Source organism: Chaetodon trifascialis, chromosome 14, assembly GCF_039877785.1.
Source record: "Chaetodon trifascialis isolate fChaTrf1 chromosome 14, fChaTrf1.hap1, whole genome shotgun sequence".
NCBI lineage: Eukaryota > Metazoa > Chordata > Actinopteri > Chaetodontiformes > Chaetodontidae > Chaetodon > Chaetodon trifascialis.
The window spans coordinates 25,108,516-25,124,101 of NC_092069.1; the positions used below are offsets into that span (position 1 = coordinate 25,108,516).

The 15,586-nt window shown below is 45.5% G+C and overlaps 2 protein-coding genes across 4 annotated transcripts in view; both read left to right on the forward strand.

Annotated features, from left to right (window-relative positions):
- The first annotated feature begins 483 nt into the window (after positions 1-483).
- zfyve21 (zinc finger, FYVE domain containing 21) lies at positions 484-10,966 on the forward strand. Of its 2 annotated transcripts, XM_070979943.1 has the most exons (8): positions 484-662; positions 2,474-2,524; positions 3,323-3,491; positions 4,512-4,587; positions 4,693-4,784; positions 5,014-5,067; positions 6,879-7,009; positions 7,315-10,966. In XM_070979943.1, the coding sequence occupies exons 1-8, from the start codon at positions 537-539 to the stop codon at positions 7,348-7,350; spliced, it is 735 nt and encodes a 244-aa protein (XP_070836044.1). In that variant the 5' UTR covers positions 484-536; the 3' UTR covers positions 7,351-10,966. The 2 variants fall into 2 exon arrangements, with proteins under 2 accessions (XP_070836044.1, XP_070836045.1); XM_070979944.1 differs by lacking the exon at positions 5,014-5,067 and having other exon boundaries at positions 492-662.
- An 806-nt stretch (positions 10,967-11,772) lies between these two features.
- Positions 11,773-15,586, forward strand: part of brf1a (BRF1 general transcription factor IIIB subunit a) — an 89,594-nt gene continuing 85,780 nt past the window's right edge. The window contains exons 1-3 of one of the 2 annotated variants that reach the window (XM_070979710.1): positions 11,773-12,040; positions 13,462-13,667; positions 15,317-15,397. In XM_070979710.1, the coding sequence (XP_070835811.1) occupies positions 13,487-13,667; positions 15,317-15,397 (262 nt within the window). In that variant the 5' untranslated portion in view covers positions 11,773-12,040; positions 13,462-13,486. The remainder of the gene's footprint in view (positions 12,041-13,461; positions 13,668-15,316; positions 15,398-15,586) is intronic. The other variant, XR_011603048.1, reaches the window with a different exon arrangement.

Here is a 15,586-nt window from a genome sequence, read left to right on the forward strand (position 1 = left end):
AAATAATGCAGTATTTTTACTTCATTACACACTGTGTGTAGCTGCTCCAGATATGTAACGTAAACCTGAGAAAGTACAAAAATACATTGCATTAGATTAAACATACAACACAGTATCTTCCAGAAGAATGAAGCTTTTGTCCTTTTTAGTGATATGATTTCTTTAGGAATACCTGAAAATGAAAAATGAAATTAGGAACCTTGTTTGTTGTTTATTTCTTTATATAATAATATTTCCCTGTCAGAGAAGGAAGCTTCATACAGCCACGTCGATCTGTTGTTAGCACGAGCAGATAATCAAATGGGCTGTTCAGAAAAGTAATAAATAAAACAAACAACAGTTTCGGATGTAAAGGCGTAAATCAATCTAAATACTCTCCCTCCTTCAGAAAAAAAAAATCAAAACCGTCCCCACGTGATGTCTCCTCCGTACTCTGATTTGTTAAAGGCCCTGTCAGTCATTGCGGAGGGCGTGTTCAGACAGGAGTTTGTGGGAGTCTCTACTGTACAAAGAGGAGAAACAGCTGCTAAAGCAAAATGTCTTCAGTGCCTGATGGAAAGAAACTCGTCCGGAGCCCCAGCGGCCTTCGCATGGTGCCGGAAAACGGCGCCTTTAACAGCCCCTTCTCCCTGGACGAGCCGCAGTGGGTCCCGGACAAAGAGGTGAGGCAGGGCAGGGGGATTTGTTTGACAGCGACAAGCTACCAGAGGCACAGACGCCAGCGAGAAGCTAGCGGGGACGTTAAACAGGGCTTTTCCGGGGTTGTATTTTCAAAATAAAAAAAAACCTGTTCGAGTAATCACCTAATCGTTTTTAGTTCTTCTACCACCACATAGAAATATAAGTAGTAAATAAAAGATATCACCAAAGTAAAGTAAAATGTGCTTCCTTTGTTAATACTTTGTACTTTTACTCCACTACATTTTTGAGGGAAATATATTTTTTACTAGAGCTGTAGCTACTTTTTAGAGTCGTATGCTACAATAAAAAATATAACATGCAATTTAATTTAAAATATTAAACCAGTAGGACCCAACTCTGAAAGTACCCCAAAGTTAAAGCATTGATTATTCAGAATGCTGTGACTTAGAATCATAAATTGTGTCGCTTGATCATATTTATTGATGCATTCGTGTGTTCATGACTAAAATGATGCAGCTGGTAAAGATGGGCCTAATTTTAGATACTTAACATACTGCTGGGTGACTTCATTTGTAATATTACATCAGAATTTATGAGTTGATTGTATGCTGTAATAATAACCTGCAAAGTAAGTGAAACATTTCAATCTATGATTAAAAAGTTCCGTATTTCCCTCTGAAATCTAGTAGAGTAAAAGTATAAAGTAGCAGAAGTACGTGAGTACACTTCTTGAGTTGATGTACTGAGTAACTTTCTACTACTTAGCTCATGAGACGCTTTAGGTAAAGCGCTTTTACTTTCGAGGTCGAGTCTCTTAACTTCCGGTATGTATCGCGCTACTGGTGGCTAACTTTACGCGGGGCTGGACATGGCAGCTGGCTCGCGGACTGGGCGTTGCAGGCAGCCACGGTCAGCCTGGCAGCTATCGGAACCTCTTCGATAAGCAGCCAGTTAGCTGCTGGAGGTCTCTGTCAGACGCAGTCACGATGTTTAACACTTCCAGAAGTGCTTAAAGGGACAAAACGAGGGTTTATTTCTTGTTAGCTGACGGCTACAATCGCACTTAGCATGCCGTGTTAAGCTAGCAGGAGTAGCTGCTATGCTAGCTCTTCAGTCCAAAGATCTGTGTGTGTTTGTGTCAGTGCAGCAGCGGAAAGACAAACTGTTTGCTGATGAGTTGATCTGTGGCTGCTGACAGAAGCACTTTGACCTGACTGACGGGAAACCGCAGAAACAGAGTTAATCATTTGTCATCTGCTGGTTTCTGAGGAGTCTGAGGCTTGTGTGAAAGGCTAACAGGCTAAATTAAAAACGGCGTGTGTCAACAGGAAGTAAACAAACACGCAGAGCTGAAAGAGTTTAAGGTGAATCGATTAGTGATTGAGCAGAAACCAGCAGGTTACAGAGCTGCCACCACGACAAATACTTCATCCATTGATCCATTTATATTGATTTTTGTTCTGTGAGTCCATAAAGGACCGTGGTGTCTTTACATAAGCCTGCTGCCAGATGATGAAGAAATGAGCTTTGCACACTGAGAAAATTCATCAGCACCATCTCTGATCATGTATTTTTAAAAGTAATTTTATAAGCAAATGTGGGTATATGTTGTCCTCTGTGATTTTAAATTAAATGTCTGTGTTTTTGGCTGTTGGACAGACAAACAGGCCACCTGAAGACGTCAGTTTCACCCCATCTTAGCGACACTGACTGTTGGTTTGTTTGACAAAGACGACGTGTGATCGAAAGTGTCTTTAGCTGCTGTTGAGCTTGAATCTGTCCAGCTCAGCACATTGTGTAACTTCCTGTTTTTCCTCCTCCCGTCTTGCAGTGCCCGAGATGTATGCAGTGCGACACCAAGTTCGACTTCATCAGAAGAAAGGTCTGTTTGTCTCGCAGCACGGCCAATCACAGCTTGATCTGAGTGAAAAAACAGACGCGGGACGCACGTGTGTGGACGGACGCCGAAGAATCCGAGGCTTTCATTTGGCTTCTGTTGGTTTATTTTGGCAGAGACACACTGAGGCCTCTGTGGTGACGTCTCTGTCCTCCCATAATCACCACTGTCCTAATAACACTGTACAGCTGTGGCTCTGCTCATGTGCGTCCCCGTTTCTGCGCATATTTGCTCAAAAATACTTCCTGCTGCTACAAAAATAAGACGTTTAAATGCCAGAGAAGAGAATTCACGTCCTCTGCGTCACGCCTCGACGCAGCAGTTTGAGTGTTTTCCTGCTTTTAATGCAGTTTTGTGAGTTTTCTGCTAAACGAGGACGTGTTGTTTCTGTGAACCAGCAGCTGAAAACGATTAGTTTCCTCATTTTCCTCATGCTTTTGTCACACAGATGATCTCAGTATTGTGTCTGTGATTCAGATTTTCTCCACCAGATTCAGAGAATTCTGGGTAAAAAAAACTCACTTTCTGGCTCAAACCATTGGAACAAAAACTGAACTGGCTGCAGTTTCTGCTGGCAGACTTCCTGTGGCTGCTTCAGGCAGAACGAGGATTTATCATTTATTAAAAGGTCTGATTGCACCTTCAGCTCCCTCACGAGGACGAACACGTTGATGCAGAAATAAGCGCTGACACACAAAGTGTTTCTACACTCCTGATAAACTGAGATGTTTTCTCTCTGCGCTCACTTCCTGTAAATCTGACCGGAGCTCCTGTTTCCCGCAGCATCACTGCCGGCGGTGCGGCCGCTGCTTCTGCGATAAGTGCTGCAGTAAGAAGGTGGTGCTGCCCCGCATGTGCTTCGTCGACCCGGTGCGGCAGTGCGCCGAGTGCAGCCTGGTCTCCCAGAAAGAGACCGAGTTCTACGACAAGCAGCTCAAAGTGCTTCTGGGAGGTGAGCAGTGGCTGTCCTGTCAGAGAGTGTGTGTGTGTGTGTGTGCGTGCGTGCGTGCGTGCGTGCGTGTGCGCCTCTCCACACAGCAGCTTTCAGGAGCTTCAGTTTAACTTCAGTCCTTTTCAAACTGTCCTCCTGAGGTCCTCTAAACCCAAAGATAACTATCACATTTGTCAAAGAAACGACTTAAATCTGCTCATTTCAGACTCTAAAACCAGGAAATGTTGCACACACACAATCAATCCATCATCTGAATCTTTTATTGACTAACTGATGAACTCATGAATCGTTTCAGCTCTTCTGAACTCAGATCATCACTGAGCATGAACGTCTGTGAACGTCAGCAAAAGTCCAGTTTCTGTTTATTTCTGCACTTCGGCCCTCCGGCGGCTCGCTCTCACTTCCTTCCTGCTCGCTGAAACTCAGCAGAAATCTGCCTGAATAATCATTCAGCGTGGCTTCGTCCTGCCCTGATAATCCACTCTGCTGCTGCTGCTGAGTGTGGCTCAGCGTGCGGCTATAAATACGCGGCCGCGGCGGTGAAGCTCTTAACGAAGCGTCCGTCGGCGGCCGGCTGGATGCCTGCGGCGTGTCAGGGCCTCACGGGTTATTGATGATGGCGTTATTGGCCGACAGAAAACAAGACAAACAAAAGCCGACAGAGGAATCAAAACTCTCTGAGTTCATCTGCCTGTTTGTTAAAGCTGCAGCTGAACACTGAACCACAGATCTGAGCTTCGATTTACTTAAAAAGCAGGTTGAAGAATTCAGTTTGCGCTCTGAAAACAGACTTTAAGTGTGATTTGATCCACCTGTTTCAGCACAAGCAGCCAGCAGTGATGCACGGAAATACTGTTAAACAAAACCTGAGTTTTCAGATCGAATCGCAGAGTCAGTCTGGAAGAAACTTTGATTTCTTACATGAAATATGTGTAAAAATCCCTTTTTCCAAACTTCCACCTGCAGGCTGGAACGTTCTGCCTCGTCTGTCCGTCACGCTCACCTGTGCTCTGTTTCCAGGCGGAACCTTCGTCGTCACCGTGGGAACATCAGAGAAGTCCGAAACCATGACGTGTCGCCTCTCCAACAACCACAGGTGAGGTCAAAGGTCGGCAGGTCGGATCCAGGCTGTCGTGTTGGCTGATGGATGTCCTCCTAAAACCACGTCTGTCTTGTCTCCTGTCTTGATGGTGAACGTCAGGTATCTGTTCCTGGACGGGGAAAGCCACTTCGAGGTGGAGCTGTCTCGGATCTCCAGCATGCAGATTCTGACGGACGGGACGAGTCCAGGAGGTGAGACTCTGCTCGCTGTGATCTGAACGTCCTGCTTGTCTTCTGTCGTGGAGACGATGAAGCAGGACGTCTCCGTCGCTCCGTCTCATCTCTCGTGTGTCCTCTTGTGATGATCCACTGACCAGCTGAGAAGATGATTCCTGTTTTAACTCTTTTTTTCTCGCTAACAAACTCTTCCTCCTCCGCTGCTTCGGCTCCGGCGGCCCGGCTCTTCTTCTTCTGCGCTCAGAGAACGACGTTCACACTTACACCAGCTTGCTGGACAGTCACTGTATCTCTGAAGGTTAGCGTCCGGCGTCCACCCGCTGTCCCTCTGTCCGTCTCCTCGTCCGCTTTCTGTCCGTCCTCATCTGTGTGCATGAAGCCGCTGAATCTGTTCTGCTTCCTGTTTCCGCCTCAGTGAGCCCAAAAGCATCGCGGTGGAAAACGAAACGGCACAGATTTCAGTGTTGATGCCGCGATGCATGACGCCGACTGAGTACAAGTACTCAAGGAATGTACTTGAGTACTCACATTTCAGAAGCAAACGTTTTGCTTTAGGTGTCACTTCACATCAAAATACACATATTCAACATGAACTAGCTGCTTATTAGCATATTAGCTCTTTATTAGTTATTATAAAGCAAAAGCCTCGTTCTGCAGCTACGAGGACATTAAGTCCGTTTTCCATCAATAATTACTGTTATTCATAATGAGGAAGTGGTTAAAAATAAGTAAATTATTACCATCATAAGGCATTAAAAGTGCTTTAGAATAACTGCTGAGGAGCTAACATGCTGCTAATATGCTAATGAGCAGCTCGTTAGAGGTGAATCTGATCAACTTAATATGAAGTTTTTCTACATTTATCCAACAGATTTAGTTTGTAGTTAGTTCACGTTAAGATTTGTGTATAAAACACATGAAGATCTTATTGAATCTGAAGCTTCATGACAGATTGAACTGCACAAATGTATTAGGAAAAGATTGTTTTGATAACTGATAAATTGTCAAACATTTCTCGGGTCCAGCTTCTTAAAAATGACGTTTTTTGCTGCTTTTCCTGTAATTTAATCACAATAAACAGAAAGACTTAAAGACTTGACTGTAATTTTAACAGCGTTTCTCACTATTTTCAGGATTTTTACAAACCAAACAGTCGATTCATCAGGAGATTAATCAATAATAAAGTAAAAAATAAGATCCACCTCGACAAAAGCACGATAGGAGCAGTAAAACGAGTATTCACTGAATTAAATGAAACATTTGCTGGATTCTGTTTTGGAAACTTGAGGATTTTCTGCTTTTTTCTGGTTTCATATTGTCACATTTCTGGAAATCTGTTGCACAGCTGATGGCTGAACGATCAGCTGATGGACCAGCAGGAAGGAAATCAATGCTGATGATCATTTTCATCATCAGTAAATCTGTCAAACGCAGAGTGATGAGCTGGCAGTGATTAAAAAAGCAGCGAAATCGTCCCGTTTGAGAAGCTGGAAGCAGAGAACGATTGATCAATGATGAGAATTATTGATCGATTATCAGAAATGACCAGAACACGATGCTCTGAGTCCTCTTCATCGTTCTCTGTGCTGCATTTTATTTTGAAAGGTCACGTTTCTGTCCTCTTCCCTTGTTGATTCTCACCCTCTGACCTCTGACCTCTGACCTGTGTGTTTGTGCATGCGTCCCTCATCTTTAAAGCTGCTGTCGATCGTTTTGTTTGACAGACACGTCTCTTCTTCTTCTCCTTCATCGTTTAACCTCGTCTTTCATCCAAAAACCTGCAGACAGAAAAGCTTTTCCTCTGCGCTAACAGACTCTGCTTGTTAAGAGTTTTTACAGCATTTACAGAAAAGCTCTTTTCTAAAGTGTCAGTGAGGAAAAACTTTGAAATGTCACGATGACTTTTCCTCTAAATGTCATCCAGCTCGGCACTTCAGTCTCTCTGATAGTCTCTAAGACAAAAGACCCACAAAATAAAAGCTTTGACAAGTTACACAGTTTGCTCCATTGTGTGTGTGTGTGTGTGTGTGTGTGTGTGTGTGTGTGTGTGTGTGTGTGTGTGTGTGTGTGTGTGTGTGTGTGTGTGTGTGTGTGTGTGTGTGTGTTCAGGGGGGACGTCGCGGGCCAGCGGCATGCTGCTCCACTACAAGCCGATGGGCTCGCAGGACGTCCAGCAGCTCCGCATGGAGGCGGCGGACGACAAGAAGGTGGCTTCGTTATGGCTGGCTGCGATGCACAAGGTACGACACACACACACGCCGCTGTGCCGCACACATGTACCTGTTCAAGGTAACGAAGGTTCGACGGACCTGCTGACTGCGTGTGCTTCATCAGATCAGCTTCAGTCTCATCGTCTGAGCAGCGCTAACATGTTAGCATGTTCCATTAGCCTGCAGACAGCGTGGCCTCTCCTCTGGCGCCCCCGTCAGGTCAAAGCTGACGTGTTTTTCTGTCCTCATGAGGAGCTGACGACAGACTGACTGAAGCTGTCTCCTCCGTCTTCTCGTCCTGCATTAGCTTTTTTTTTTTCCTGTCTTCCTCGCAGGCGGCCAAACTGCTGTATGAAGCCCGGGACCAGTGACGCGCAGGACGTCTGTGGGACTGAACCTCCAGGCAGCACACACCCAAGTGTTTCCCCCCGTCTCGTCGGGGTTCGGTACCGTTTGGATTTTATTAACGCCGGTTCTGATTCTGCTTTTCCGCCTGATTCCTCGTCGGTTCTCGATGCCAGTTCTTATCATCGCGATTTCTGCAAGAAATGTTTGTATGAAAACACTTTATTACCTCTATAACCAGTACTTTGTACACCATGTTTACCACAGATAGGCTGATTGTTCTTCTTCTTTTACATTAATTCCCTCCGAGTTAATCCATAAATGCAGCGTTAATGTTTCCGCAGCAGCAGAAGAAGCTTTCCAACGCGAGGTCGTTTCTGCTGATTTCAGGCTTCTGCTTTAACTTCCTTTAACTCTCAGAATCGTCTCGATTGACGTCGTTTTGGGTTTTTTTCCCGCGATTCTCACAGTTTGTATTTTCACACAGAAGCTGAACTTTGACATTATAACATCTGTGAAATGTGACATGAAGCCTTTCAGAAGCCTGCAGAGACGCGGTCAAACTGCAGACGGAAGCACAGTCATTTTATACGCTGCTCTTAAATTCTTTTCCGTCAGCGAGGGTTTTATTTCAAGTGATGAGACACTTTACGGATCCCCGCGAGGGTCATTTTACCTTTCCTGATGCTAAACGGCACCGAGCGGGCGCCAAAGGTCTCACTTCAGCTCCACAGAGCCAGTCTGAAGCCAGACCTTCTGGACGGTGCTGTGTCCTTCAGGTCAAAGGACAAATCCACCATGAGACCCTTTAACGCAGACAGAGAGGCGGCTGTGTGTGACGCACTTTGCATTTCAGCCCTTCGTCTGCAGTCCGACAGCAGACGAAGTCTCGGCTTCGCTCGATCGCGCTGTGTCACGCTCCTGCTGTGACTCGGCGACGTTTCAGATGCAATTAAAGTCGAGAGCGACGCTTTCTTTCTGCACGTTTCCCTGCGAGGAGGCGCAGAGGGCGTCTCAGACACTCGCAGCAGGAAGTGGAGCAGAAAGCAGGGAAAGGTGAAAGTGAAAGGCAGTGTGGGAAATGTAGGAAGAGGCCGTTTTCAACCCTGAAATGCAAAGAACGTCTCACAGCTTCAGCAGCAGTGCTGGATTTGTCCTTTCCTGACGTGGAGGCTCAGGTGACGAGCTTCTGCTCCTTCTCGAGTATTTACACCTTCAGATTTTTAGGCGGCGGCGGCGGCGTCTGAGGCGCCGACAGACGATTGGCCGGCTCCAGTGAAGCATTAACACACACAGACATAAGGAAATGCTTTAAATGTAGTTTCATGTATTGAAGTTTTGTATAAGCTATTTTGTTAACTACTCCTACTTTTAACACGGGGTGTGTGTGTGTGTGTGTGTGTGTGTGTGTGTGTGTGTGTGTGTGCGTGTGTGTGTGTGCGTGCGTACTCACATGGTTTTCAAAGCTGAAGTATGACTATAGTTTTTGTAACATTTGTAAACAGTACTTCCTTTTATTCTTCCTCTCAGACTGGAAACAGAGTCTGCCTTCCTTTTTACGCCTTCATGGTTTTCTTCGTCCACACGTGAAATCACCTCCTTCCCTCGGCGCCGTTCGCTTCCGTTCAGCCGTCGGTCAGTTCGGTCGTTAGCTGAGACGGTGAAAGTGTTGAATGAGCGAAAATCTGCCCCGATCGACGTTTACAGAGCTAAAAAGATGTCTGAGGGCTGTCCCAGCTTTGTGTCTCCTGTGTCTCATCGTTAAGTTTGACTCACTGTTTATGGTCCACATGTTTTAGCAGTGCTTCAGTGTTTACAGACCTCTTTATGTACCAGTTGTCATTGTTACTGGCGGGGTCCGCCACTGCCATGCTGGACTCGAGTCATCCGGCGCCGTTTGTCTCTTTGATTTCAGCCTCTTGTTTGCAGCAGAGCTGGATGAAGTTCCTGCTAACGCTAACCAAACACTTCCTGCTGCTGCTGCATTAAAAGCATTTGACAAAGCTTCAGTTGTGAAGCAGAAACAGGAGGTAAGCGAAACCAGCAAATAGACCAGGATTGAGATCTGGAGGATTAGAACTTTTAGTGGTTTTGTAAAGTCCTCCGGGTGGTTAGACGAGGAAACGCCTTCAGACCAGCAGTGGTGGGATGTTCAGATTATTTAAGGACGCATGGTGAGCGCTGTGAGGTGAAGCTAACGGTGACACAAGACGCACAAACTGGGGCTCAAAGACATTTTAACGTAAACATGTGATGCCGCGTCAGCAGAGTCATGTGACGCTGTGACGGCGCTTTTATAGATTTACCCCCTGATGTCGTTAAAGGTCCCACAAATCCTCCATTTCCCTTCAAGCTCTCTCGTCAAGTCTTGAAACTTTGAGCTGGAAGGAAGATTTGGGGAGTTTGAGGAACTGTTGGTTTTTTTACGAAATGAAGACTTAAACTCGTTTATCATTTAGCTGAAGCGTATTTGTGAATTTAAGATGGTACGATGTGTAAACTGGCTTCTTCTGGAGCTTTCAGCCGCGCTGTCTTCGTTGGCTCACTTCCTGTCACGTGACCACAGTAAGCGCCTTTTCTAACACTGACATCACGTATGTGTGATGAAAGCTCCAGAAAAAAAGCTGGTAAGTGGACCTTGAGGTGGAGGACTTAAATCTGTTTAACACGGGCTCTAAATGCATTTTAACACTATGTGCTGCGTTTAGCTGAAATCACCAAGTATCATGAGCGTTTCGTGGGACTCGCCGGCGTCCGCGTGTCTTCCCTGTTTTTCAGGCGGTTTGATGGAGCCCAGAGCCGCTCGACCGTTGAACTCTTTTGGCCTTTTTGTCCTGAAATTCGTGTCGGATGAAAACCACGTTCACCGCCTCCGCTTTGTGACACAAAGTTTATTTTTATATGCTGCTCACCTAAGAATTAAAACGTCGTCGGCTTTCAGAGCAGAGACGGAGGACGATGGTGAGGTTTGGTGTTGAAAGACGTCTCGATGTTGTCTCAGAGGTGTTCGTGTGTCTTTATCCAACAGCACTGTTCTTCCATTGTAGAGCTGTTTGTTACAGGACAGACGAGACGGCTGCACAGTCAGGAGACAATTCAGCATCTTTATTTTATTATTCCTTCTTTAATTCCTCCGTTTCTTTAGCTGCACTGAACATCTGGTCACCATCCCTTTAGCTTAAGTCTAAAAGAAGTTAGCAGTTCTGTTCAAACTGGACGTTTTTGATCCCAGTAACAAACTGCCAGGATGCAGCATCCTCCAGGTTTTATCAAAAATTCACAAGTTTAGAGTTCATTTCTGGATTTCTGCAGTTTAATTAAATATGCTTCAGTCACTTTTTGCTTCCGGTGAAGTTTGAAATGTCTCGAGATTTCTGTTAATCCAATATTTGTAGTATCTGAAAGGATTAATGAGAGCGCGTGGCGTTGACTGTGCAGCCCTCTCAGACTGTCCTCAGTGATGAGACGATGAGTTTTAAAGTCAGTTTGCACCACCTGTATCGTCACGAGTCAGCCAGTGTTCGTACCTGCACCTTATCCCCACCCTGACTCCATCCCTCTGCTTCGTTTATCTCAATGAAAATGCTACTCGACACCCTTTGTTGGATTATTCTGTTGAGAATAAAATCAAGTGTTTATACATTTGTGGTGTCGTTTGTGTCCTCCACGAAGAGATGAAGAAAAGTGTAAAAACGTGATTCAGGTGCAGAATTCATCATTCGTCCCTGTTTACAGAGAGTATGACAGACATGAACACGTTGACAGTTGTTGCTTTCTGTCATTTGCATCAAAAATGAACTAAAGTCTGTGAGATAAACTTTTCACGAAGATCAGAACAACTGCAAGCTTTTGGGCCTTAGCATCCTCATAATCTACCCATCATTTCAGAATAATGAGCTAATAATAATCCATGTTTAATAGTAATAATAACACTGCTAATATTATTAATAATAAGAAATCTTTATTTAGCACCTGAAGTGATAAAAGCAAATATTGTGCAAAATACAGACAGAGGTTCTAGTTGAAATTTTAATATAACAACACAACGTGTACATCATAGTGCAGTGAATACGTACGACGTAAACATGGTGAATGAAAAATAGAAAAAAATTCAGGGTTGTTTTATTCCAGTTTGTCTCGTTTTATCTTAAATTAGCTTATTTGATTTGATTTGATTTGATTTGATTTGATTTGATTTGATTTGATGTTCATTTTACCGAACTGTTCATTTAAAAGCTTCGACTTAAGACGTGCATCACATGAGCAGGGGATCCTGTTACCTCTGAAACTCTTAATATGCAGAAAACTGTCATACAGAGCCGATTTTACATTTTTGATCGAACTTACAATATCACTTTACTTCAACTCTCTAAAAGTTGATTAACTTCAATGATCATTCTTTAAGTTAAACAACATCTTTCCAGCGCGCCACCCCTCTGAGCCGAGTTGGTCTCGCCCGTGTCTCCCAGCATCAAACGCACATGTTGGGTGTGTTGTGTGGAGGATTGCAGCGACATTTCAGCATTTAACGGACCTGTGCGCGCTGTCAGGCCGGTGTTTCCTGTCCACGGACCTCGGTTACAAAGCGACAGGCCTCACAGTCAATGAGAAACGCTTTGAAAGCCGGAGATTTTGCAGAAAAAGCTGCGCGGAGGAGGCTGACACGCGTCCCGGCGTGGCTGCAGGTGGCTACTGTCTGACTTCACCGGACTGAAGGTAAGTCCACCGACAGCACACACCGTCAGTGTTTGTGTGTTTAACTCCCCGTGAGCCAGCTTCGGCCGGTACGCACTCATTACATGATATGCATGTGAGCTACAGTCGGTGCTGAGGTCGGTGTTGCCGGCTAGCAGCGCTGTTAGCTTCCAGCCCTCAGCTGTCAGCAGCCCCATGTGAGAGCCTCACAGTCCCGCTGCTCCACCGCCGGCTCCGGTAAAGAAAACCGAAATTAAAGCTGACGTGGGAAGAAGAAGAAGAAGAAGCAGCGGACAGTCCGCGGCTGTGGCGGGTTTAGCCCGAGAAGGACTCGCCTTTCGGCTAGCAGGCGAAACGCTGAGCTAGTCGCCGGCTGCTGAGCGGTGCCACGTAGCTAACCGGCTAATGGGAGCAGAGCGGCGGAGGAGGGTGACCAGTCACAGCTGGATGATCCGGGGGGGCCGGCAGACAGTTCAGGTCCCCCACCCAGGAGAAGTACTAATACCTCTGTGGAAGTACTCTGTCAGGAGCATGTGAGTCACGTAGAAGTACGCAGGTATAATCAGGAAAACCTACTAAGAGTATGAACAGAACTCATTCTGCAGAGGAGCCCCCCCCCCGCGGGAGGTGGAGGTGAAACTAGTTTTAACCACTTCACACTATTACCTGCATCAATCCAGTGTTTCTCAACCTGAGGGTCCGGCCCTCCCAAAGCGTCACCTGGTGGATCAGAGGGGTCAGGTTTGTGTTGAACTCCTCTCACACGTTTCATTAAAATCTTTGTTAATTTCACGTTTGATAGAGGACATCCATCATCTCTCTTTGGTGGAGCAGCTGAGACGAGCAGCCCAGCTCCATGTCGCTGCTCTGGAAGCTGCCAGATAACTGCAGTCGAGTACAAAGTGCAGTATTTTCCTCCAGAATGCAGTGAAGTAGAAGTATTCAGTGGAAATACTGTGTCACCTGCACCGCCCTCTGCAGCGTTTCAGCATTTTACAGAAGTAGTTCATAGAAATGACTTTTATTGTTTGTTTATGTTAGATTGGAGATTTTCCAGATTGATGAACCAGCAGGGAAACATCTGGTGGTGGCTGTGATACGGTTGGCGGATGTAGATTGGTAGAAAGAAAATAGTCCCTTCATGCAGCGGCTCACAGCGAGGTCTGTGGACGATCCTGAGACATGATTTCTAGACAGAGACTTTGTGTAAACATCAGGTCAGAGGAATGAAGTCTGTGTGTTTTGGGGTGGACCGCCCTTTACGTGACCTCTGTGGATGTGGAGGTTTTATTGATGATGATGTCATCCAGCCTGAACAGGTGTGTCCTCTACACCTGAACGGCTTCAACATTATTTATTTGCATCTTTAAAAGAAAAAAAAGAAAAGAAAAGATGTCTGTTGTTTCTTGATGCTGAGGTTTTACTCTCTCGTTTCCCATCAGGCTTTGAGGCGCGCCCTGCGACACCATGAGCTCTAAGGTGTGTAAGAACTGCGGCAGCTCGGACATCGACGTGGACCAGGCCCGCGGCGATGCCGTCTGCATGGGCTGCGGCTCCGTCCTGGAGGACAACATCATCGTGTCCGAGGTGGAGTTCGTGGAGTCGGGCGGAGGCTCGCTGGCTGTGGGACAGTTTGTCTCTGCAGAAGGTTCGTCTGAGCGTGTTTTTGTAGATGTTTGACTTTTATTTGGCTGCGCTGAAGTAAAGGTTGAGGTACTTGTACTTCACCTGAGTTTGTGTTACTTTGTTGTTGTACTCCACCACAGTTCAGAGGGAAATATGATAGTTTTTAGTCTCCACAACATTTATTTGACATTTGTACTTATTTTCTGAACATGGAAATTTAAGTGCTTTTAAAATATGATGCAAAAGATTTTAAACACTCTGAAGTTTGAACTTAAATGATTAGTCGATGAAGGTTTTTCTGAGCACTTTTAGGATTTCTCATCCTCATTTTAAGCCTAAAAGTTAACATCTACCGTCCCATGACGACTGAGCACGGCCCCTCCCCTGATGAAGACCATGTCAAAGGGTTAAAAGCACCAGAACAAGCCGCCAAGTGGACGCTGAGTTGAGATTCCTCTGAGAAAACAGTTAAAGTTGATGCCTGGTGTCGAACTGCAGACGTCATTCTGCTGTTGAAATGATTAATTTAGTCATCAAACAGAAAAAGTGAATCACAACAAATCTGATTTTAAAGAAAGATCTGATGTGATCATCAGACGCCGCGTCAGAGAGTCTGGACTCGTCAGATGTTTGGCGTTTCAGCAGCGGCGTGGCTCTTATGTAACGCTGATCCGTCTCTCAGTGCGTCTGTTTGCTGCTTATCTGTGTCCAGCGTTTACCTGCAGATTATTTCTGACCTTCAGCCTGCAGGACTTTTCACTGCTGCTGCTTCTGCAGGAGACATGTTGGACCTCAGCTGTAGTTCCTCCATCCGTCCAGCAGAGGGTGCTGTCAGATTACACCACAGCGCTTCACGCTCCACCTGCTCAGCTGATCCTCACAGGGTGGATTCTGTTATGAGATAAAATCACATTCTGGAGAAAAAACAGTGCTTCGGTTCAGACCTGAAACAGCTGATTGACAGATATTTGTCTTTTTCAGTCGTCTATGATTGAATGTTTTTGAGTTTTGGACTGTTGGTCCAACAAAACAACACATAGTTTTGGACTTTGGAAACTTGGATGCACATTTTTTTTCTTAATGATTCATTAATTAATTAAAATGATTGTTGGTGCAGCCATAATTAGCTTTTAATAACAACATGAATGTATCCTCTGGGTGTAACTGGAGGGAGTATTTAAGTAAAGTAAATATCATGTATTTAAGTAAAGTACTCGAGTAAATGTACTCAGTTACATCACTGTTCATTAAGGTTCATTGTCAGGATGCAACAACAGACGATTTCATTATTGATTATTCTGCAGTTTGTTCTGCAAAACATCAAAAATAGCGACATCACCATGTCCAAAGGTCAAAGGTGACAGAAAAACAGAACGAATCACGTGGAAACATCAGAGGTTTGAAATTTGTGCTTGAAAAGTTACTTGAAACGATCAGTCAGCTTGAGGACTTTGGGAAACCTTGACGGACATTTGACAGAGCAAACGACTTATTGATCAATGAAGAAAAAGGTCGTCAGATCCGTCAGCGGTGAATATAATCGTTAGCTGCAGCCCGAATGGAAACCGCGTGCTTTCAGGTGCTGAGCGGATCACTTCAGTTCAGGGTCAGTTCTGGTTTGTGTGCTTCCTGTCCTGACGTGAGTCTGTCTGTCTGTCTGTCTGTCCTCAGCTGGAGGCAGCGTCCCCTCGTTCGGAGACGGACACTTCACGGGCGTGGGGAGGGAGTCCCGGGCGCAGACGCTGTCCAGAGGTGAGTGACCAGCAGAGGGCGCCACGTGTCTTCACGCGTGGACGCCGCAGAGCGCTGACGAACACGTTCTTCATCGTCAGCTCCTCTCAGCCTTCGTGTGAATCTTCTTTAATCTTCGCTCGGTGCAAATGTTCTCTTATGAAAGAGCTGCGCTGCAACACGTCTGCAGAGTAATTAAAGGCTTTTCAG